Raw genomic sequence first — 22,194 nt, forward strand, 5'->3', positions numbered from 1 at the left:
AATACTATTTTTCTTACACCGACTTAAAGCATTTTTGCTTCTTCAAAACAGCGTTTCTCTCGGAGGATCCTTGGGTAGGAAATGGAGTATCTTGAAGGAAGAGGGATCCCGCACTTTTTTGTAAGACAATCTTTTGTAATGCATAAGTATCTGAACTTGGGATAGACTGAAAAAATTGATCCAGAAAGCCTTGAGGGCAATCTTACCGTTGTGGCAGCGTACACTGGCGGAATATCTATGAATGCCGCCTAGCAGTTTGACCTGATACTATTGCTGTTAGAGGCAAGAGCTTGGGCCTACAATCAATTGATTTTTTAAAGTCTCGAATGGCAACCATTTCTAGATCAATAAGGAGATTTGGTCACATACCTCTAGCGAAAAAGGAACCGAAAAGGTGTTTTGTTTTTCTTTAAGCTGAGGGAAGAAGGAATGAAATTGGTAAAAGTTGCTAGATGCGCAAAGGAGTGGAGGCAAATTAATGGTGGACAGAGTGCATTGTGATGATATAGCTAGTTATATAGTTTCTGCTGATTTTTTTGCTGATTGATTTTACTGATTCTTTTCTTCCTTGACATGCAGTTGACGGTTGTTTTCTGCCAGTAGAAAGCACAGAGAACTGGATCTGATCTGCTCATGGGTTGATGTTGATGAAAGCTAAATGGGTAAATTTGCCCGGTTCCCGGTCCAGGGAATAAACTAAGTGATTAAGCCCAGAGAGGTACCAAGAACTTGACCTTTGCGCCACTGGCTCGTGTTCCTTACCTTTCTTTTTTTGGATTGCATAGACAGATTGGGTTCATGAACAATATTGGAAGGAAACCACCAATTGCAACATGTATCAACACTGCTACTAAAAAAAAACACACACACAAACGCGTATGACGCATAGCACAGACCATGCCTAACTATAATAGTCAAGTTTCCCGACGCAAGGCGCAGGAATCAACTTTAGATGTCCAACCAGTTATTTCATGCACAAGTACTAATGATTGAGGTAGCCCGCCATTGAGCCATTATACCATGGAGACCATGGACGGCGCTTGAAGAGACCCATGATTGAGGTCTGATCATTTTTGGAGGGCATTTATTCAGTGCGGGGGACGCGACACGCGTCTCATTTGAAGCTCACATGATCATCAATCATTTTAATTTTCCCACGGTCTGATCTCTACTTTACAGCATCGCGCATTCAGTTTCATCATGTTCCTTTAGTCATTAAAGAAAAAAAAAATGTTTCTGAAATCCATCGCGCCTATTACAGTTCGCAGTTTACAATCTGCTCGAGCAGGTTGTCGTGCCTTCTCTTCCGGTACTCTCATTTTTAAGCACACAGGCGTTGTATAGCTATATAACTCATACACACATAAATATATATTGTATTTATTTTTTTCCTTTCCTCTCTCCTCTCTTTAATGGCTTTCCATCTAACATTGGTCTGGACTTATTTATAAAAAAAAAAATAGCTGTCATTCTCAATAACAAGAAACAATTTTTTGTAATTGCTCGTGACTATCAGGACCCTGAAGCTTTTAATCGCCGCCTTTCCGTCCGTCCAACACATCTAGTAGGTGCCACTTCACTCAAGAAGACTGGTGCTCTTCAACTGGGCGGTGCACTCTTATCAGATCATTCGGAATCTGCAAAGATGATTGGATCCATCATGGTCTTTAATGCTGACTCTGAGAAGGAGGTGGAAGAAATCCTTAAAAAGTATTTAAAAACAGGGAAAAAAAAGAAACTAAATTTGACTTAATGAAAACGCACCAGGGATGATTTTTTTTTTTTTTTTTTGCATCCCATATCGGAGGGTCAGTCTCTAACTTTAGTTTCTTTTTTTTTTTTTTTTTTTTTTTTTTTTTTCATTAGGGATCCCTATGTTACGGAAAAGGTTTGGGAACACTACCAGATCATTCCCTTCCGCCAAGCTTCTTTTTAATAAACTGGCTATGTGTTTACAAATGTTATCAAATAAATATTGACAATCGCGTACGATTTCTTATTTATTTTATTTTATCTTATTTTTTAAGTTGGTAACTGCTATCATATATATGCTAATAAAAGTGTGTCTTTTTGCTTGAGACTGTAGTCCGTTTCATTTGGTCGCGATCCCCTATATTTTTTGAATATTCTTGAGTGTATTAGCAGCCAATTGGCTCACTCGCCACCGCAAGTCGTCACGTTGGCGAAACGCCACCAAACCAATTCAACCATAGTTTTTAGATTAAAAATATATTTCCATTAAATACGCCATCTAGACCAAGGATAAATAGAGACTTACTTGCAGCTCCCAATTGACCAAGTCAGAGCTGCAGTCCCAAATTTCTCTATGTTGCCAAGGGTCACCCCTCTTTTCCCACTCTGGGATGAATGGTTTACGGCGCAGGGGGCAAAGCCATCGATCTGGAGTTTGAACAGGTTCCAAAAGGACTGGCGCAAAGGGCGGAATCCTAATCTTAGGAACCAATATATGCTCAAGCGAGGAATTATCTTTACTACTCTGGCTGAGATCCTAAAGGCTGAAGGATCAATACTGAGCGACAGAGTTATAAAGGCAAAAACGACAATGGATACTGCAATCAGGCAAGCTGGGACCTCAAACGCGTACTTTAAGTCTATCCAAAAGAAGAAGGGCAAATAAAGCTAGGTCTTTCAACATTTGATATTAAAAGGTTGTAAACAACTCACTAATCTTCGGCTTTATTTTTCCCTATAATATCTTTACTTTTACTACGGATATAATAACCAGACCTTGCATACTGATGCATGTTACAGCGTTTTTAATTGTTTTATCCATTTTAAAAAAACATTTATCCATTTTCAATTTGCATTGCTCCGATGGGAAATAAGCTTTATCCATTTAAGCTAATAAAATTATCCTATAAGTTATCCGAATGTGTCTGAAATATTATCCATTTTTTCAAACATAATAACCGAACCGACTGTAACAAATATCCAAACACCATGTCCTTTTCCATGTCCCACAAAAGTCATGGTTAATTCCGCATGACCACTTGGACAAAATTTGCAAACACTTGGATAAATTTCTCAGCCCTTTTCGGCCAACTTTTTAACTAACCTTTGGATAAATTTTTTTATTCATTGGAACAATTTTAAAAAAAACCGATAAAGTTTATTTTAAAATGGATAAAACAATTAAAAACGCTGTATTAATGGTTTTGGTGTGCTCTTCCATAGTACGACGCCGCCGTACGAATTTTTTATACTCATGATTCGTCTACATCAATTGTATATATGAAATAGCTGCAATAAATAAATAAGTAATAGTAGTACAAACGAACGAATCTTTATTATAGGATAAAGTACGATGGTTCACGCGCGAATTCCTGCAGAAGTTCGTAATCTTCTGCGTGCTTTCTGAAGAACGCTTTACCGTTGAAAAATATTCTGCAGATAGATAGTAGCAGTAGGAAAAGTAAGTGAGAATAGGATGAAATTGTGATATGATAGGGTACAATGACCGGCGTAGATTCTAATTCAACGGTGATACATTGATCATGCATGTTCAACTCTGTTCTTTGAAAAAAGAACAATGTCATCAATAATTTTAGACAGACAAGTAGTGATTAGGAACAGAAGTAAGTGAGAATAAGATGAATTTGTAGACAAAAGGAAGGTCGCCGAGTATGCGGGACATTCCTCGTTGGAATAGGCTAGACAATGGTTTCAAGCCAAAAGGTGCCTTCTTAAACCTTATAAAAGTCTCGGCGTTCTTGGCTGCAGCTTCTGCTTGCAGCTTAGCTATGTCAAGCAGCTTATCCACGTTCTTTTCACGTATCCTCCTGAGGGTTTACTTGATGACCCGACCTTAGGTACTTTGGCCGGCAAAACTCCAGGTGAAAGAGTATGTGAAGATCCTGATACCGGGATCCTCACGAGCGCGTTTCTTGCCGGTACCGGTTGAGGAAGAGGAAGAAACAGTATTATTAGTGGAAGACACTATTGGAAGTAATGTGAAAAGCGAGTAGATCTAAGAACGTGGTTTTGTGATAAAGACAAGTTGAATAGGAATGAAGGAATGAAAGAATGAGAAGCAAAATGAACTTCAATTAATTGTTCTCATTGCTTTTCCTATTGCCAACATTACAAATCAATTTTTTCTTGCGTGATCTTCATTTGCACCTGTCTAATATTATGACCTACAACAGATGCCAAGTGTAATTCGCCTCCATGAATTTACCATGTGGCCATGTGACATGGACCTTATTTCTAATTTGCCAAAAAAAATAAAAATAAAAATGTCGCGTCTACGATAGCACTTAGATTTAAATTGTGAACCTGATCTCTTCGCAGCACACCCTAAATCCCCGATCTCGCTTCCATTTTCTTTAGGACCTTTGCTTTCGTTGCTTTTATTTATTATATCTATATATATGTTTTTTATATTGTCATCGTCGCTACACGTTCCACACGTTCGTCGTCATTATTGCCATTATTAATATTAATATTATTGTTATTGTATTTTCTTACATAGTTGCCTAAAGGGTGGCTTCGCCCAAGGTCGTAAGTGAGTAACAAGGATCGAGTGCCTTCAAGCGTTAGTACTCAATTAGGTTCACATTTTAAATCTGTAGTGCATCGTAGACGCAACTTTTTTTAAAGTTTCAAAATAAGGGCCGCGTCACATCGTCAAAATAAACGAGCCGGCGGCTTCGCCACGGCCGACTCTTGCCTCGTCAGCATTAAAGGTAAAAAAAGGTGCCCGAGTGAGTGCCTTGAACATTAAATAAAAATATCCTTTGGTATTTACCGCGTTTTTGGGTGTTGACCGCATGATACGGTAAGTATTAGTGCAATATATTAGGGATTAGTGAACGTAATATTAAATTTAATTACTGGTAATTTCTGTAATACCCCGTGCATTACACTGACGTATATAAATATATTTTTTCTTTTGCCGTGACGCCGATACGCTTGGCTCAAAGGGAACATGTTTGGAGTATTTCAGCCTCGCTGTGTTGATTCCAACCTTCTATAGAAAGCCGCTGGCACCAAGTTTGTTTAAAATGAAGGCAAAAGAAAATACGACTCCAGCAGCACTTGCGATAGGGTTCCATTTTTATTCGAAACAAAGTGCAGGTCTATCCACCAGAGAATTTTTTTGGCGGAGCCAGCCAGTGCCTCTACAGCTTTTTAAAGCCTTCAAATGTAGGTATCAAAGGACATATCTCCAAGTAAAGCCACTTTAGAGTAGTGTCTCAGTTCATTTTTCGCACTATGGTGATTGACTCTCACAATCTTCACATCAAGCATATCGAACAGGACTCACCCCCATTTTTATTCATAAGATCAGAACGTTGTGTGGTGATCATGGCGGGGTCTTAATAAAGTCTTCCGCCTGGCAACAATGTTAAAAGACAACTTTTGTTCTCCTTGGTCTCAAGTCTGAAAAACACCTCAGTATGGATAGATTCTAATCATTCTTTCATTCCTCACAGCTCGCCGCGGACGTATAGCGAGGCCTTCTTCAGTGATGTCCATGCCCGGCTATGTCCAGGGGAGAATCTCTTGCAAGCATATATATTTGGTTTCAAGGGTGTACGACGACTTTGATGTTCAATATGCGGAAAAAAAGAAGTGAGAGAGGGAAAAAGCCACTGCCCAAGCGTTTGAAGAGTGTGACGAAGAGCTTATGGCCCTGTGGAAGGAGCTGGGCCGTATGACATATAGCAGACAAAAAAGAAAGTGTGCATTGGAGGATATGCAAAACTTAGTAGCAGATCCAAGGAGTGCAATCCATACAATGACAGCGAGAGGTGTACAAGCGCCTGAACAAAATGAATGTAAAAAGTAATTATTCAGCTGACCTCTTTGTCTTTGGGCCAAGATTGTACTACTTTGAATAGCTTTTTGAAGACTATCTAAACTATCTTTTAATGACGGTTTCCATTTGCCCTTCTTGTACTTCGGTTCCGATTCTTGCCAGTGCCACTCGTTCGTTGACGGATATGATACTCTACTTCCTCATCAGTTTCTTGGTCTCCTCTTCTGTCGCGGCAGCGCTGCTTGTTATTTCGGGGCCAAGTCTCCTCTTCAATTTCATCTGATGCATTCGGAAACATTGAAGCCTTGTGATCGTAATCTGTTATGCTATGTGGCCCTGGCTTGCCTCGTAGCTCCAATATTGCAGACCAAATCGTGGGAATGGCTGCAAAGAATACAGGCCCAAGCAATAGGCCTTTTGGACCCCATTTCATACCTCCCAAAAACGTCCATAACCCAAGCCAGAACGCCGTTGATACACTTGGACGAGCAGTTCGGACAACATGAGAGTCCCAAACGGCGCCATCCACCAAAGAAGACATGACTACATGACCCAGTACCATAGCGATCGCTTCTATAGGTCTTTGACCATAGATATAAAAGTGAACGATACCACCAGGCAATGCAACCAGCCAATTAGGTGCGATCGGGAACAGGACTAAAATGATACCGAAGAGAGATGTCAACCAAGCATATTTTACAGCAACAAAGTCTGACGATGCAGCGCCCACCGCGATAAGAGGAAAGACCTGGTTGGCCAAAGAACGGGTCCATATGAGCGTGAATAAAGTATGATAAATCGAGAGCTTGAGCATTGCAACAAATGTTCCAGAAATGGCAAACTCCAAGCTCTTAGCAATCGCACGTCCGGGCGAAGCAGAGGAGGGGAGTCGTGTTGAATCAAAATTCGGTACTTGAGAGACGAAAGCTTGATCAATCATCCATCCAATTCTCTGTAAAGGCGAGACTTTGAGGCCAGTGAGCGTTAACAAGCCCAGTAAAAACAGAATGCAACGGAAAAGAAGATCATTAAATGCATTGAATCCCCAGAGCATATTTTCAGTATCGAATCCTCTGAATCCAGATACAATAGTCAGCAAAGACTTGACTTGCGAAATATTGATTGCCTTCTTTCTTTGATTCGAATGTAGAAGTCCTGTTATGGAAACGTCGGCATCGCTTCCTGAAAAACCAAGAGAATCCAATGAGGGGATGATCCACAACTCTGGGGTTTCCCGGACTACCTCAGCTTCATCTTCTTTTCCTTCCTTTGTTTCTTCTGAGTTGGTCTGAAATCCTTCATCCGCTTTCTTTTTGTCCTCCTTTTCGACATTGCTATCTTTGGCAGCGCTTAACGATGTAGATACAACGTTGTCGTTAAGCGGTGATTGATTAGTGTCTCGTATTAACCCATTCAAATTGATTTCTTGCTTGGCCTCAGCGTTGCATGAGTCTACAGGAGCAGACTGATGCTGTTCCTGCTGATGCTGTTGCTCCTCCTGCTGTGTCTCCATTTGGTGCTGTTTTTGCTTGTGACGAGGAATGTAATAGTAATGATAATCCTGGTCCGGATTTACCACGACATTTGCCACGTTATAGGCCCAGTCATTAGCACCCCAAGCGAGATCAGGGAATGCTTCTTTCAAGATCGGATCAAACCGGTTAATAGCAGCTTCATATGCCTGTTCTAAGGCTCCATCCAGTTGTTTCGTGAGAGAATTCTTCGCGACTGACTCATATCCCATGTCGTGGAATCCATGTCGTAGCTGGCCTTCTTTAATAATTGCAACTCTTTGATGTGTCTGCACCAACAGCCCTTGGACATCATGTACGACGCCAATGGACAGGATGGTACTTAGGATCCCCAATATTGATAACGTTGATAGAACGATAATGGTTGCAAGCACGGAGTTAAGACTCTCCTGCAATGTCTTCCTGACCATCTTAGGAATAGTATTAAGGAGAGAGCGTTCCTGCCGTTCTTCGAGCGATAAATTTGGGTAGAAAACGCGCTCAATTATGGGTACTAACTGCTTCATGCAGACAAACTGCATATGCACAATGACCGTCATGATCAGGCACGTCAATTGTGTTGTCGTACCGAACTGTATCTCGCTCCATTTTAGTTTTATAAGCTCCCATAGCTCCATGGGCGTTGTGAATTGCAGAACCGTATAAATAAGTGCAGCCCTGAGAAGGTTGGTATAAGATGGTCCATTGACAGGACGCATATATCTATCGGGCTCCTGATCTACAAGAATTTGATAGGAAGGGCGAAGTTCATAATCATCTGGATCTACTCTGTCTAATCGCGATTCCTCGATATCGTTTGCAGGCGTACGTTTATAGTATACATTGGGAATGCCTTCTTGCTCCCAAGTATTCCCTTTTTCCTTGACTGAGTTGTTTTCTCCAGATGATCTTTTAACTTGCTCCTTGTTCAAGCCACGTGGCCGCCCATCACAAATCATATAAACGATGTAGCAGTAACTATGGAAAACAGTTTGGATGGCACTAGCGATATAGCTCCCTAAGAAAAACTAATAGGTATTATTTTTTTTAATGTTAGTTGGGGTAAACAGAACAACAAAAAACAAAACAAAACAAAAATGCCCAAGAAAATCTACCTGGATGATGGATATAGTAACAGTGCCAATTGCGGATGCAACGATGTCCATAATATCATTTTCGAGCACGTTGTAGAGCGTTGGAAGTAAGCGCGTTTTGAGTCCATGCTAACCACCAATAATGGAAAGGAATGTCAGAAAAAAAGGAGAAATAATTGTCGACCGACCATAAAAAAAGTTCCTGGAATTAAAAAAAAAAAAAAAAAAAAAAAAAAAAAGGTACCAGAGGGACTGAAAGTGCGGCTGCCCAGAAGAGTGGTGTCCAGTAAGGAATGATTCTAGTAACATGAAATTACGAGAAAGGATTTCAGAATTGTTAATTGTTTTACAGTTTCTCTTCAGCATCTGTTCATAAAATGTTGTTTGACTTGCATACATTGCATAGTTTGTCCACAACACAACACCAAAATAGATAAACAAGAGAGTAACAGTGCTTAGCACTAGCGCATCCTTTGGTTGTAGATATGCGCGAGTCATTAAGAAAGGCGAAAAGTTGTGTCAAGGTGAGATGGAGTGCTTTGTGAAAAAGAGAACGCGAGTGTTGTTTTTGTTAAATGAAGTTCATGTAAACAGTCCTAAAATAACCCCTGTTTAAGTTTTTTGCTCTATTAACATATTGCTCATTTATTGACATGGCGGGACGCATTCACCCCCATTCTTTTAGTTTCCAACTGTCACCGGCCCAATTGGCTGATCCCATTCACACCTTGCATTGAGTTTGTGTTTGGTGATGAAGATGGGCAGACTGGACTTGCTTGCTGCGACGAAACTGTTGCTGTGGAGGAAATTGACGCAGCGGAAGGCTGCGAACGCTCTACTGTCGGCCTTAAATGATCAGATAATGGTTCGTGTATCTGCTGTTGCTGCTGATGCTGCGAATGATGCGGTTGAAGTTGTGCTGGCTGCTGCTGTTCCTGTTGATGCTGATATTGACGTGGATGATCGGTTCGTTGCTCCTGTGGCAAAATAGACTGCTGACCTAGGTTATTCATGAGGACCGCCTCCTTTCTTGCTTGGGCCATGTTGGGTTCACTCCAATCTATCCGCCTCTTGATCTGAGTCTCATATATCTGGCTTGACGCACGATTTTCGCCTCCTAAAGTCCAAAGATGGTAACCAGCTACAAATTGGGCTTGCTCCTTGGTTTCGATGGCTTTTGGTGATCGTTGAGCTCTCACCCACTCAATGACTTCACGATGGTCCCTAAAGTACCGTAGCCTCAGTAACCAGCAGCAGGCAACTACAGCAGCTCGGCCAACACCTGTCCATACCACCATAGAGTATAATAGACATGAAGTTGAAAGTGATTAATTAAAACCGCTATTCCATACGGGAACATTCAAGATTCAAACTTTAAAAATTACAGTCTAGTGAGGTAGGTCATTTCCGTCATCGCTTTTATATTGAGACAGCAACTTACCACCTCGACAATGGGCAAGGACATTTTGGCCATTTCGTGTGGTTTCATCCATCTTGTCAAGAACGCGGTCTATCTCTTCAAATGAGTAAGGTGTACTTCCTTCTACCATCGGAATTCTACTCGTACAATACAACAGAATAAGTTAAATGCTCATAGTCGCACGCTAACAAGTCAATCAAAGTCTTTAGAAGTAGCGCATATGTTTTTGAAGCTATGAATAACTAGGCTAGTTTAAATAATGAATTACTTACCTAATGACATCGATACCATGACTATTCGCTGCTTCCACATACTTTGGAAAGGGCGAACCAAGAAGTTCAAGCTCTTCATCAAATAAGCAACTAACCAGTTGCCCAGACAAAAAAGGGTTAAGAAAGAAAGCATGGTATTGGTCTTAAAATAAGGGAGAGAAATAAGGAAGAACGGGAAACAATGCAGCCCATATCAACTCTGATCATGGCCTTCCAACACTCCTCATTCTCGCTTAATCTCCTGTGCAAAGAGGCCTTTTTTTTTTTTTTTTTTTTTTTTTTTTGGATAGTTGACGTGTGCTCATTAATAGTAACCTCCTTCCCCTATCCCACACGAGCAGTGCATCTACGCTTCTTTGATTGGCATCATACATTGCTCAACTATCTACAGACGATCAGGCCCAACAAATTGAATAGAAATAGTCTTCACTGTCTATATTTTATCTCTATCATTCCTTCGGATCTCTTGTTACACTCCTAGCTTACCAGATAACGCGCGTGAAGCCCAGAGACTGTAGACGATCAAAATCCAAGTCTAAATCACGTACAATCTTGGCTCGCCCATTAACAGGGCCATCAAGTCGGACTTTCTTTCCAGGACAGGAGGAAAGCCCCAAGTTTCCTCTAGGCCGCCAATGTGGGTATATTTTCTTGGCTCGTACAACGGCATCTTCTGAAGCCCCCATTTTGTGTATCGCTTCTGCTTCGCGCTGAGCAAATGGAATCATAAACAGGTTATCGGGAACGGACATATCCTGTTGTAGAAGAGCACTAATCCAGGGTGGGATGATCCAGCTAACATTGATCGGGTGTGAGATCGAGTCTTTGTAGGCAACAGGTTTGGGTTTATAGTGATCAGTAGGTGCTGTGTTATTCTGGACGGGGTCGCTCATTGTGGTGGCCTGAGTCTGGGGGATGGTATTCAGTGGGCTGGACATAAGGAAAAATATTGATGGTAGCTGTGCATTACAAAATGGTGATGAAGTCAATGTAAAGATGAAGAGTGAGAAGGAAATGAAGTCTATGGAGATGAAGAATGAGAAGGAAATGAAGTCTGTGGAGATGAAGAATGAGAAGGAAATAAAAAGAAATAGATGATATTAATTCAGTCAGTTCATTCTTATTAGCTGAGCTAATAAGCTTAAAAGGTTAAGGTCGGACGTGGCTTGATGACAGACATTGAATCAGCATGAATGATGCCATGTCTACAATTCATGTTAACGCATCTGACATGCTCATCTCTGTGTGTGCTCTACTGCATGGCGACATGCAATTGAAACAAATGGTTTGCTGACTCTTCCTTATATCTAGTGTTATTATTCCTGCCCCACGTGTGTGTGACTAGAAAGGGGTCCGGCATTCGCTGCTCCACACAAACACACAACTGAGATATTACAGCATTGTAAAGGCTCGTCCTAGTGTTTGCTATGGGCCTTTGCCTCGATTGGCAATATCCCTTCAGGTCTACAGGGCAATCCTTCTTGATTGGGTCTTTATTGCATTGCTTGTGTGCATGTTCACTCAACAGAAGGTTAAAGGATGTTTCAGACCCTGGAATATAGACAATGTCTATTGAAGCAGTCACTATTGTTTTTTTTGGAGTACATTGCCCATACTTCTACTTGTCAATCACTTTGCCTCATCGCCGCTTTCATTAACAGCAAAATGGTAAAACATCCACAACCTCATTAAAGCAATGGAGAATAAAAATACTCTTGCTAATTACTTAACTTGAACAACTCAAAATTCAATGGTGTAACATTTAAATTTTATTTCCTGTAGCCCTCAACACTTCAGCCTGATACTCTCTCTTACAAAAGCACAGTTTTTGATTTTGCATTCCATCCCACAGAGAATATCATTGCCACTGCACTCATCACCGGGCACATCAACTGGTAAAGAATGACAGGATGATCAAGTTAAAAAGATATATGTATAGCCTTAAGAGTAGAGTAGAGGATTGATAGTCTATGTTTTACTATTCGTATAGTGTTAAATATATCCCTGGTGCTGGTAATAATGAGTCGCTCTGGAATGTTCGTCCCTCAAAAAAGTCTTGTCGAGGCCTTGCATTTAATCATGACGGCACAGGCATGTATCAAATTTTAACTCCCTTTCAAAGGCAAACAACAACAACAAAAAAAGCTCCAGCTCTCCACCAGCTAACACGGAAAAGACTATATTGATCTCTTTGATATAGGTCTTTTTACAGTTTCTAAGGATGGATCTATTGGTGCATTGGATGTCAATACTGGCAATGTATTAATCAAGAAGCCTGAAGCACACGAGTATGTTTACTGAAGTTTTGTTTATTTGAAAGCATTTAATTGCAAATATAATAATTTTGGCTCACTTTTTTTTATCAATATAAAAAACTATAGTCACCCAATCAATACGGTCAAGTTGTTGACAGAATATATCTTGGCAACAGGAGACGACTCCGGTACCATCAAGCTTTGGGACGTCAGGACAGGATCCGAAGCTATGCAATATAGTGAACACGATGATTTTATTTCTGATTTTGATTTTGATTCAACTTCTAAGACTCTAGTTGCGTCTAGTGGACAAGGGACCATTTCAATTTACGATATTCGCAAACCTAATATGTTGGACATGTCTGCAAATCAGGATGACGAATTACTCTCGATCTGCATCGTCAAGGATCGACGTAAAGTTGTAGTTGGATCGCAGGAAGGTGTCCTAAATATTTATTCATGGGGTGAATGGGGTGATTGTACCGATCGATTCCTTGGACACCCAAATTCGATTGATACAATTTGTAAGATTGATGAAGACACAGTAGCAACAGGATCAAGTGATGGAATCATTAGGTATGTGAATTTTTCCTTTTTTTGTTTTTTATGCGAGTGACTCCGAAGCGAGACTAACATTTTTTGACATTCTTTTACTATTATTAGAATTATTGATATTCTACCCAACAAGTTCCAAGGGATTGTTGGTGAACATGAGGACTTCCCAATTGAGTGCATTCGTCTTTCAAGCGATAAGACTTATCTTGCAAGCAGTTCTCATGATGACACGGTCCGGTTCTGGGATGTGCGTTACCTGACAAGTGATATGGATGAGGATGACGATGAGGAAGAGAATGAAAACGAAGAAAGTAAAAGTTCAGATAAGAGGGATGGTGATAACGATGATGAGGCTGGTCCTAATGGTGATATGGATGTTGATTCTGATGATTCAGATGCGCCCAAGAAGAAGAGCAATAACAGGCGACCGAAGAGACAGCCGCCAGCCAAGAACAATCCTGGATTCTTTGACGATTTGTAGCTTTGATAGACAGAAATATAATTTTCCCATGTAAATCTGCCCTTTTCTTTTTTTGGAATTAATGACGATCAATTGAAACAACACTCCACATGATAATTGGGCTGTATAGGTTCGTTGATACCGCCTACTCTCCCCTTCTCTCTTCATTCATCTCTTTCATCCCCCATCATTTCCTCCACTCTTCATTTCTACTCGTCCATTCATCCACACCCTATTCACCTCATTACTCCCACTCTTCTTTCCGAACCCTCTTTCGCCATGCGAGTGGCTCACACGCGCACAGGGAAACCCCTTCCCTTTGTCGTGACCATTTTCCCCATTTTCTTTTATTTTCTACTTATTGGATTTGGCTACTATGTTTTTGTTATAATAACATGTGGTATGTACAGTCTACTTGTATGGAGAAAATTCGGCCTAAACAGTTAGGGAGAAGCATTAATAAGTTTTATTTTTAATGTAAAAGTGAAGCTAATACGAATTGACAAGGCTGTCCTTGGAGGTATGAACAGAACTGCTTACTTGACTTTCAAACCTGCTAGTATCTTCAGATTATAATAGCAGTATGTACAAGGAACTAAGTATATCTATTCACCTTTTGCTGCTTAGCGGTTCTCCTCGTCATCTACCACATAACATTTATAATGATGCTTTGGGCCTATGCTATGGTCATTCTAACTGACCCTGGGCGAGTCACAGCAGAGGTATGTAAAAGTCGACAGCTGTGCTTTACTAAAATAAAATTACATGATATCATAATGTACGGACCGTGCCACCAAATTTATTTTAAACATGAGCTAATGGCAGCATTTTCCAATGCAACACCAATAGCCAGGAACTCAACATCCACAAACGTTTATTCAAACAGAACCTCAGCAGTCTCAGCAACAAACACATACTGAACAGGAAGAGACGCAAATACGTAGAGAGGTAGAACAGGGACCACAGCATCAAGGAGAGTCGCACATTCAACGAGTACAGGAAGCACATATGAAGGTTGGAGATGATCTCACATCGTCATCAACAGCAATGGCAACAGCATCATCATCCAAATCATTGAGGTCATCTGGAGCGCTAATTCCTGGAGCACAGAGTGCGAATAAGTCCGGATATATCCACATTTCGGAAGATCCTTCTGTACAAGGCCATCCTCTCTGGTGTAGCAAATGTCAGCATGGTAAGAGATAGACTCTATGTGAACACGAGATTTCAACTCAAACTTCGTAACATGCTCAATTCTTTTTTATTGGAAATTAAATATTAAATAGTCAAGCCTGAACGAGCACACCATTGCCGAGTCTGCAAACGATGTGTGTTGAGAATGGATCAGTAAGTACGCTCTATTGGCTTTTTTGTTCTATTAATGAAGGTACCATCAAGCAAATGTCTGACCTAGATATATATTGTTTTTTTTTATCAGCCATTGTCCCTGGGTCCTGAATTGTGTTGGTCAAGATAACTATAAATTCTTTGTCTTATTCATTGCATATACAGCTATCCATTGTATTTACATTTTGGTTGCTATAGCGTCACTCCATCAACAATACCCTACAGAGGTAGGCTTTTTTTTTTTTTTTTTTTTTTTTAAAAAAAAAAAGCATAGACAAGTGATAATTAATTCGTTCATTTTTATTTTTATTTTTTCGACCTAATAGGAATGGACACATCAGATCCAAATTGCCGGAATGATCGTTGCTGGGATATTTGGATTCACTCTTATTGTCTTCACCCTCACTCACGTCCGCCTTATCCTCCTAAACAGGACAACCATTGAAGATCACAGCACCCCTCGTGACGAAGGAGTTTTCCCTTGCCTACGTAAAGGATGGACAGACAGCGAAGGCGAGGTTAACCAAGGCAATGAACGACTGTACGATATTGGGTTTAAAGGAAACTGGGAACAGGCGATGGGGAAGGGTTGGAAATGTATGATACCGACTAGGCTCTCTAGACTTGAGGGGCCAGTATACAACGAGAAAGTGGTGGCTAGGCAATGGCGAGATTATAATCAGCAAATGGAGGCTCGTCAACGACAACAACAACAACCACAGCCTCAATATCAATCGCCAGGAACATATGGTGAGGCACCGCAGGCAGATGGGGGTGTATTAGAAGGATCAAGTACGACCCAGTCAGCGTCTTCAGTAAGGCCATGATACTCATCATCCATCTGACATTGGAACTATTGACGATATAGCTTCATCATTAGTAGCGTCATGTATTAATTTAGTCTTGACATATTTAATGTAATAATACCTACTTTAATCTCATCTCTGATTCTCGAAACGGTATATCTTCATAATAAGGCTCTGCCCAGCGATAGCTGCACTCAAGTGAAGCTCTGATCCCTACAGAACCAATCTATTGAGGTTCTCATAGACCGGAGATATTGACAAAGCATCCAGCTGGCAATGGTCATTTGATCTTCGCGAGCAACCTCGTATCCTATTTTAGTTCACTGCTTTACAATTTAAAAAGTAACTACAAAAATATTATCCAACCACACCTAATCATATTACGACAAAATAGAGTGGGTGAAGGCCATGCACAATCGATCACTTTCTATATTTAAAGATTTAAGGGCAGCTTATGGTATGTCTATCCTTTTGCCACAGGATTTTTTAACTGCGGTCACTTCTGGTCAACTGAGAGCCCCTGGTCCAAAAGCGGCAAATTCATTGGCCTATTTGACGCCACCGATTCAAGTATAAAAGCATCTATCATTGCTCTCCACTCCGCTTTTTCTCGGTTTCAAACACGTTTAATTCATTCTCAATCACCCTTCTTATAAGCTTTTCTAAACCGCCCCGTCTTCTTTACATTATCTATGGAGCCATCAACGATTCCCCAGCAGCGATCATCTCCTTCCATCAGCCTTGCACGGCCAAGCAACATTAATCCTAGATTTGTTCCGGGTACCAAAATCGGGAGGTTTACGATAGTTCAGCCTTGCAACAGTAGGTGTTGTAGAAGGATCGATAGCGGATCTTCAAGGGACGATGATAATTCTGCAACAGAAATGACAACCAGCCATCGTCAAAGACTAGAACAAGAAGAAAAAAAGCTTAACAATTCTGCTACAGCCGCCGTGATTACCACTACTGCCACTGCTACCACAACTCCTGCAAGGGTTAAAAATCTAGTAGTACTCAGCATAGCTCAACAAGACGCTGTCATTGTTTTTCAGCGGAAGAGAAGGACAAGGCGTCTGCTACGGTCTTTGAGTACACAGCCCTTAAGTGATTCTTAGCTTATTTCTATGTAAATAAAATATCTAAATCAATAAAGTCATGTGCAGGTCCATCTTACTTTCCCAATAGACTGTCAATAAAAATTTCCATCTTTCTCTCCCCTCATAACTTTCCTTTAAAACCCTCACTTGACCCCATTCTTTCTCCGGTATCTTTTACCTTCTTGCCTTCACTTTTAATTATAAACCAACTTTCCATCGAAATAAGGACTTGTCGGTAAAACAACATTTCGCTGATTTAAGATATAAACCTAATCAAATAAGAGTGAAAAACACAAAAGAGAGAAGAGTAGGGTAATGGATCAGGTGGAGTACCAGTCCTTCAGAGCTCTACCGGATGGTCCAATTATACGGATCGAGGCTTCACAAGATGAGGAGACAGGGCTCAAGCTTGTGTTCTGGGAAGACATTCAGGATCAATTTCCTGGCGTCCAAAGCATTAAAAATGGGGATATTGCCATTTCCTTTGCCAGGAATTCCAAACGGAAGAGGTAAATGGGTATGAGGCAGTGCGCTTTGATACCCCTTTTTTTCTTTTATCATCATGTACATGTACTAATCCGATTTTCACTCTCTACAATCTTCAAGAATTGAGCCCTGGTGTATTAGGTATCACCCGGGTATTGTCCTGGATGTTATCCTCCCTAATGATGATGGACAAGTTGGACAGACTAGACAGGAATCACCATTACAACAGAACGTCAGTAGCACAATCAGTTCTCTATCCACACATTCACCATATGGATCCAAGGAGGGTAGCCTCCCAAGTCCTGGTATCTATCTGGATACGTCACTTGCACAAGGGTTTAGTGCTCTTTCTACTGATCACCCTAGCCCATACGCAGCGATAGAGTCAGGAAACATAGATGCTCAACCAGAACTCACCAGCTCGCTCGTGAAAGTACCTAGTAGCCTCTCAAGGTATCCTAGTGCTTCCAGAGCACCTGATGGCCCAGAGCACCTAGCATCTGCTAGACCAACTACTCCTACCACCAGTCAACTCGTTCCTCGCATCCAGTTCACTCTCCAGACATCCACGCAACTCTTTGGCCACTTTGAGCAATCTATTAAATCAGGACAGATGCATCAGGCAGAATCGATCAAGCAGGAGATCCGGGATGCATTTCTCAACTTACAAGCAGAGATGGCTCGAAACCAAGAACTCCAGCTACAAATGATAGAATTGCAACGAACTGCAGCCGAAATGCAGCAGAAGATGATATCAATGCAGCAACAGGCACTAGATCGACTCTCTGTTATCCAGAGTCGAGTACAGGCTGTCTTGACACAAACGTACGAATTACATGAGTTCTCAATCCCAAGGCTATTCATCGTCCTCCCCAAGGAGACTCGACGAAGAGATGCCCTGTTGAGCCCTTTCACTAGTCAATTCAGGCTCTACTTCTTATGTGAATGTGGAGAGCACACAATGCCATCACAACAACATACTGTATCTTCAAAGCCGTCGCCTAACTCCACCCCATACGGAGCATCGACTCGGGATAGTAATAGCAATAGCAGTGACAAGAGCTTAGACTCCTTTACAGGAAATGGTGGATCGAGAACCCCAATACATCATATACATGTGGCAATGCACGAAGGATATGACCTTGACCGTCCCAGCGAGTTTTTTCTTAGATATGGCACCCACATCCTCACATTATTACAAATGCTCAAATATGGAGTTGTAGCAGCAGGAATTGTTGTTCCACCACTAGCCAGCATGAGATTAGCAGAGAGTATTGATAGGCTTCAAGGTGGACTAGAATATACGCAGCAAAACTTGGAACCAAAAGTAGACTATGCTATCAAGTACCTCGAATCTCTTGCGCAAAACTGCGGCGCAGTTGCTGCCAGCCTTGATGACATTGACAAAACTATCAGGGAGTTCGATCCAGATCCTAAACCCAATAGCTCATGGGATTCAGGTCAGGATCCGATCCAAGATCTCGAAGCTCTGGAAGGCGCGGACTTGCGGCACCTTAGCACGTTTTTGAAAATCAAGGACGAAGGCAAGGTGTTAGGAAACCTATACAGGGTTGTTACGAGTGAGGGTCATGCCAAATGGGTATGTCTGGATCATTATCGTGAAAATTATCGTGAATCAGCCATTGAGCAATTTCGAGGGGCCGTTGCTCTAAACAATGGAACGTTTGAAGAGATAGCTGGTAAAGTTTCTATTCGCCTGACCTCGAGCACAGTTGCGAAACAATTTTATGAAGCGCTGGAAAGAGCAAAGTTTATTCAGGAACTCAATCTTGTTCTGGATTGGGAATCGTCACTTGAAGATTTAAGACACTTGAAGGACACTGTTCGAAAGACCAATATCGTTAGCCTCAGACTCGACTTCTGCGGTACACAAGGGCCCGCCCGGGATCTTTTCAACCGGAATAGGAGATACGATCCCGTCATCCAGATGATGGCCAACACAAAGTTGCAAATTTTTCATTTAGCACGGTGCGACAGTTTCTGGAGCAGGATATCCAAGAATGCCTCCATAGTTGCAAAAGCCATGTCGTCTACCATTCAGCTCCGCGTTTTGTCTATCCAAGGTGCAATAGAGAATTGGAAAGCAGAACAACATCAGATAGAAGACTTTTTGCGACATAGCCCTCGCCTAACGGATTTAAGGTTACAGTGTACAGACGTGGATGCGATGTATGAACTGGTCAAAAATGCGACAGTAAAGTTTCGACATCTCCAATACCTAGAGTTGAGTGTAAGTCAGGCAGATGTACAGGAGCAAGTTGACATCAAGATTGCCCAACCCCAGGCACAAATTTTGTCTATGGCGATCACGACCAACAAGCGGCCCTATACGCAATTACTTTTCTCTGGTCATGTACACAAGCTAGTGTTATATCATGAGTTTAATCTGAACGAAGAGAGATCTAGTCTCGAGAGAATCATTCATACGAACAAATGTCTTCATGAAATTGGATTGCGATGTTCAGTACAATTCATGGCTCCGACCTTTCAGGCTATCCTTTCAGTCTGTGAAAACCACTTGTCGTTACGTCTTGTAGAAATACAAGATACAGAACGACGTAACAAACTCACGACAGCAGATCCTCATGACCCCAAGGCAACTCTTCTCAGTTTACTAGCGAATGAACCGAAGGGGAGAGAAGAGCTTATGCGAGCGTTTGGTTGGGCGTTAAAGAGGATCCCACCTGGAACAAAGCTTACACATGGGCTAGTGAAGGGGCTTGAGGAGGCATTGAGGATTAGAGGATCGGCGTTACAGAAAATCCATGCCAATGTCTCGACGCTCGACAAGGAAACGTTAGAATTGTTTGCCAGAGTGATAGAGCATTCATTAGCGACGCTTTCCTGGCTGGATATCATCATTTGGGTCACTCAGGATCAATATCGTGTAGTGGCAATGGAAGCTCTTGCTCGGTTTATTATCCGAATTAGCCCTCAGATTACACGACTGCAGTTGCGCATGTATGGATTGCCACAGCTTTTGTTTAGTCTTTCATCTGCTGCGTCAATTGCTCAACAGGCAGCCACAGTGTCGCTAACTAGGACTTACACAGTGGCTGGCAGAAGTTATGGCAACAATACGGCGGCTTTTCCAGTGGCTGCAAAATCCTCCCTTTTGAACGGAGTGACCATGCCAATGCTTGAGGAGCTAGAGATACAGCCCGAAGCAGACACATATGGCAAGATACTACATTGCCAAATCAACCCTCCACATGTGCAATGGCTCCAAATCCCGTTATCATCACCTCATTTGAAGTCTATTAAGCTTGGATACCTCGATATTCTTAAAGATGACTGGATTGTGCTCATACGGAACCTTCGTTTCAACACAGTGGAGACACTTATTCTTGAGGGAACCAATTTTTCAGATCGGCAAGCAGAACTTTTGCTTGAATGTCTTTCATACTGTGCAAGCGTTCAACCTACATCTTATAGTGGCGATGAAAAAATGAAATCGGTAGCGCTCAAAACACTGAAGATCGAGGGATCTCTGGTCACTGCTCCTGTGTTGACTGGATTTGTAGCCCAAGTACACGCATTATTGCCAGATTGCGAGTTAAAGGTCTGAGTATGGCAACAGCAACAACAAAAAGAAGCAGAAATTCTGGCATTTACATTCTTCCTAGTCACCGTAATGAGTACATTTACCTTTCACTTTAGATCTTTTATGAAAGATGATATTATACAGTTTATTAATTTTTAATCTTTTACTATGAACCTGCTTTTCCTGCGGCTGCTGCTGCCTTTCTTGCCAGGTAACGAGCTTTGGCATCCATGACCTGATCATCTTGGTTTTTCCGCTTGAGTGCTTCACGAATAGATTCTTGTCTCTTCTTCTCTTCTTCTTCTTGTTGTTTCTGCTGTTCCAAAAGCTGTTGCTCGATCTTTTCTGTCATCCTCGTGCGCTGATCTTTGGATATATTCCCATGCTCACCTTTCCCTTGAAGTGAGAATGATGATGAGCCATATTTAGCGTCTTTGTAGGCAGCATATGCACGATCACGGTCATAGCTTGAAGAGGGTTTGTTGAGACGTAAGTCGTTTTGTGAAGCTGAGGGCTGACTTTTCTTGATAATGTTGAGCCCACCTTTAAGCAACTCACGTTTGTCAACAATCTGTCCATCTTCATTCAGGGTTACATTCAGACCTTGCTCTTGAGCTTCCCTTGCACGCTCGCGGTCTTCCTTTTCTTTAAGTCGCTTCTCTTCTTCTAATGCTTTAATATCTTCTGACGAAACACCTTCAATCGTAATGTCAGTTTCAGTCGGTCGAGCCCTTGTACGTTCGTTCAACAACGCACGGTAAAATCCTTGCATCAATGATCCATCTTTATCCTTGGCCAACATCTCCTCCCTCTTTCGATCTTCTTCTTCTGCAAGCCTCATGGCTTCCTTCTGAGCCTTATAGGCTGGCGTGATAAACATCTCCTTGTCCTTAAATTTCTCTCCTTCTTTTTCTCTTTCACGTTCCAATCGTTTCTCTTCTGCGATTTGTCGATCCCGTTTGCGAGTCTCGGCCGCTTGTAGCAGTGCAGCAACATATTTGGGTTTTCGTTCTGCAGAATCTTTTTTGCGAGCGAGCTCTCGTGCACGCTCACCAGCCTTGAGTTGATCATAGACGCCATCATAGTCAAACACAGTCGCATCCTCAGCTAGCGCTGCGTTTTGCTGTTCAATTACAGCTGTTGACTGAAGCGTGGCAGTAGCATAGGGACGAAGAGTTTTGTTGACTGAAGATGTAGAGGATATAGGACCTCTTTTTAAATTTTGCTTCTGATCAGTATTGTCATTATCGTCATTATCCTTATCCAGATTATCTTCATCAGAACTGCCACTGTCGAAAGCACTACGCCCTCCTACTGGTCGACTTGCAGCAGGTTTTGGTTTAGCAAGGATAGTTCCTTTCTTCTTGATGTTCAATCCAAACTGGAGTCCGGACATGGTCGAAAGAGAGAGAGAGAGAGGAAGGGAGAAAGAGGTAAGGGAATAAGGGTATATATAACACTGAGTTGCGTTTTTATACTTCCGCTGGGGGTCAGTTGTGATGGTTTCAAGAACGAGAAGAATGAAACGTAATAATGGAGAGAGA

General features: G+C 41.7%; 7 protein-coding genes across 7 annotated transcripts; 4 read left to right on the forward strand and 3 right to left on the reverse strand.

Annotated features, from left to right (window-relative positions):
• Positions 1–897: 897 nt before the first annotated feature.
• BCR41DRAFT_383150 (hypothetical protein) lies at positions 898–2,007 on the forward strand (the record flags this gene model as incomplete). Its single annotated transcript, XM_022027424.1, has 3 exons — positions 898–979; positions 1,464–1,710; positions 1,867–2,007. The coding sequence occupies 3 exons, from the start codon at positions 898–900 to the stop codon at positions 1,934–1,936; spliced, it is 399 nt and encodes a 132-aa protein (XP_021885993.1). The 3' UTR covers positions 1,937–2,007.
• Positions 2,008–5,801: 3,794 nt separating this feature from the next.
• On the reverse strand, positions 5,802–8,937 carry BCR41DRAFT_383151 (hypothetical protein). The gene is made up of 4 exons (XM_022027425.1): positions 8,785–8,937; positions 8,632–8,686; positions 8,409–8,516; positions 5,802–8,321 (listed from the first exon to the last, which is right to left on the reverse strand). The coding sequence occupies exons 1-4, from the start codon at positions 8,883–8,885 to the stop codon at positions 5,892–5,894; spliced, it is 2,694 nt and encodes an 897-aa protein (XP_021885994.1). The 5' UTR covers positions 8,886–8,937; the 3' UTR covers positions 5,802–5,891.
• Positions 8,938–9,009: 72 nt separating this feature from the next.
• BCR41DRAFT_71617 (protein-tyrosine phosphatase-like protein) lies at positions 9,010–10,871 on the reverse strand. The gene is made up of 4 exons (XM_022030990.1): positions 10,628–10,871; positions 10,080–10,169; positions 9,829–9,944; positions 9,010–9,669 (listed from the first exon to the last, which is right to left on the reverse strand). The coding sequence occupies exons 1-4, from the start codon at positions 10,747–10,749 to the stop codon at positions 9,083–9,085; spliced, it is 915 nt and encodes a 304-aa protein (XP_021885995.1). The 5' UTR covers positions 10,750–10,871; the 3' UTR covers positions 9,010–9,082.
• A 662-nt stretch (positions 10,872–11,533) lies between these two features.
• BCR41DRAFT_316885 (WD40-repeat-containing domain protein) lies at positions 11,534–13,412 on the forward strand. The gene is made up of 6 exons (XM_022021255.1): positions 11,534–11,747; positions 11,862–11,974; positions 12,070–12,170; positions 12,280–12,367; positions 12,461–12,910; positions 12,998–13,412. The coding sequence occupies exons 1-6, from the start codon at positions 11,619–11,621 to the stop codon at positions 13,368–13,370; spliced, it is 1,254 nt and encodes a 417-aa protein (XP_021885996.1). The 5' UTR covers positions 11,534–11,618; the 3' UTR covers positions 13,371–13,412.
• A 99-nt stretch (positions 13,413–13,511) lies between these two features.
• Positions 13,512–15,634, forward strand: BCR41DRAFT_316886 (DHHC palmitoyltransferase-domain-containing protein). The gene is made up of 7 exons (XM_022021256.1): positions 13,512–13,749; positions 13,834–13,869; positions 13,977–14,071; positions 14,199–14,544; positions 14,636–14,696; positions 14,788–14,923; positions 15,023–15,634. The coding sequence occupies exons 1-7, from the start codon at positions 13,629–13,631 to the stop codon at positions 15,521–15,523; spliced, it is 1,296 nt and encodes a 431-aa protein (XP_021885997.1). The 5' UTR covers positions 13,512–13,628; the 3' UTR covers positions 15,524–15,634.
• A 1,280-nt stretch (positions 15,635–16,914) lies between these two features.
• Positions 16,915–20,674, forward strand: BCR41DRAFT_366961 (hypothetical protein; the record flags this gene model as incomplete). The annotated part of the gene is made up of 2 exons (XM_022026262.1): positions 16,915–17,108; positions 17,206–20,674. 2 exons carry the CDS (start codon positions 16,915–16,917, stop codon positions 20,672–20,674), a joined length of 3,663 nt encoding a protein of 1,220 aa, XP_021885998.1.
• A 142-nt stretch (positions 20,675–20,816) lies between these two features.
• Positions 20,817–22,189, reverse strand: BCR41DRAFT_383156 (coiled-coil domain-containing protein 55-domain containing protein; the record flags this gene model as incomplete). The annotated part of the gene is made up of 1 exon (XM_022027426.1): positions 20,817–22,189. Exon 1 carries the CDS (start codon positions 22,044–22,046, stop codon positions 20,817–20,819), a length of 1,230 nt encoding a protein of 409 aa, XP_021885999.1. The 5' UTR covers positions 22,047–22,189.
• Between the last annotated feature and the right edge of the window lie 5 nt (positions 22,190–22,194).

The sequence above is a fragment of the Lobosporangium transversale genome (assembly GCF_002105155.1).
Source record: "Lobosporangium transversale strain NRRL 3116 chromosome Unknown BCR41scaffold_2, whole genome shotgun sequence".
NCBI classification, from domain to species: Eukaryota; Fungi; Mortierellomycota; class Mortierellomycetes; order Mortierellales; family Mortierellaceae; genus Lobosporangium; species Lobosporangium transversale.

Coding starts and splice junctions, on each gene's coding strand:
- BCR41DRAFT_383151 (XM_022027425.1), bottom strand. CDS start 8,885: ATGACTCGCGCATATCTACAACCAAAGGATGCGCTAGTGCTAAGCACT. Junction 8,687..8,784: donor TTGTGGACAAACTATGCAAT/GTATGCAAGTCA, acceptor TCATGTTACTAG/AATCATTCCTTACTGGACAC. Junction 8,517..8,631: donor CCGCACTTTCAGTCCCTCTG/GTACCTTTTTTT, acceptor ATTGGTGGTTAG/CATGGACTCAAAACGCGCTT.
- BCR41DRAFT_71617 (XM_022030990.1), bottom strand. CDS start 10,749: ATGCCGTTGTACGAGCCAAGAAAATATACCCACATTGGCGGCCTAGAG. Junction 10,170..10,627: donor TTAATGGGCGAGCCAAGATT/GTACGTGATTTA, acceptor GCAACTGGTTAG/TTGCTTATTTGATGAAGAGC. Junction 9,670..9,828: donor CCTTGCCCATTGTCGAGGTG/GTAAGTTGCTGT, acceptor TGGTATGGACAG/GTGTTGGCCGAGCTGCTGTA.
- BCR41DRAFT_316885 (XM_022021255.1), top strand. CDS start 11,619: ATGTTTCAGACCCTGGAATATAGACAATGTCTATTGAAGCAGTCACTA. Junction 11,975..12,069: donor ATCACCGGGCACATCAACTG/GTAAAGAATGAC, acceptor CTATTCGTATAG/TGTTAAATATATCCCTGGTG. Junction 12,911..12,997: donor TCAAGTGATGGAATCATTAG/GTATGTGAATTT, acceptor TACTATTATTAG/AATTATTGATATTCTACCCA.
- BCR41DRAFT_316886 (XM_022021256.1), top strand. CDS start 13,629: ATGCGAGTGGCTCACACGCGCACAGGGAAACCCCTTCCCTTTGTCGTG. Junction 13,750..13,833: donor TTTTGTTATAATAACATGTG/GTATGTACAGTC, acceptor TTAATGTAAAAG/TGAAGCTAATACGAATTGAC. Junction 14,697..14,787: donor TGTGTGTTGAGAATGGATCA/GTAAGTACGCTC, acceptor TTTTTTTATCAG/CCATTGTCCCTGGGTCCTGA.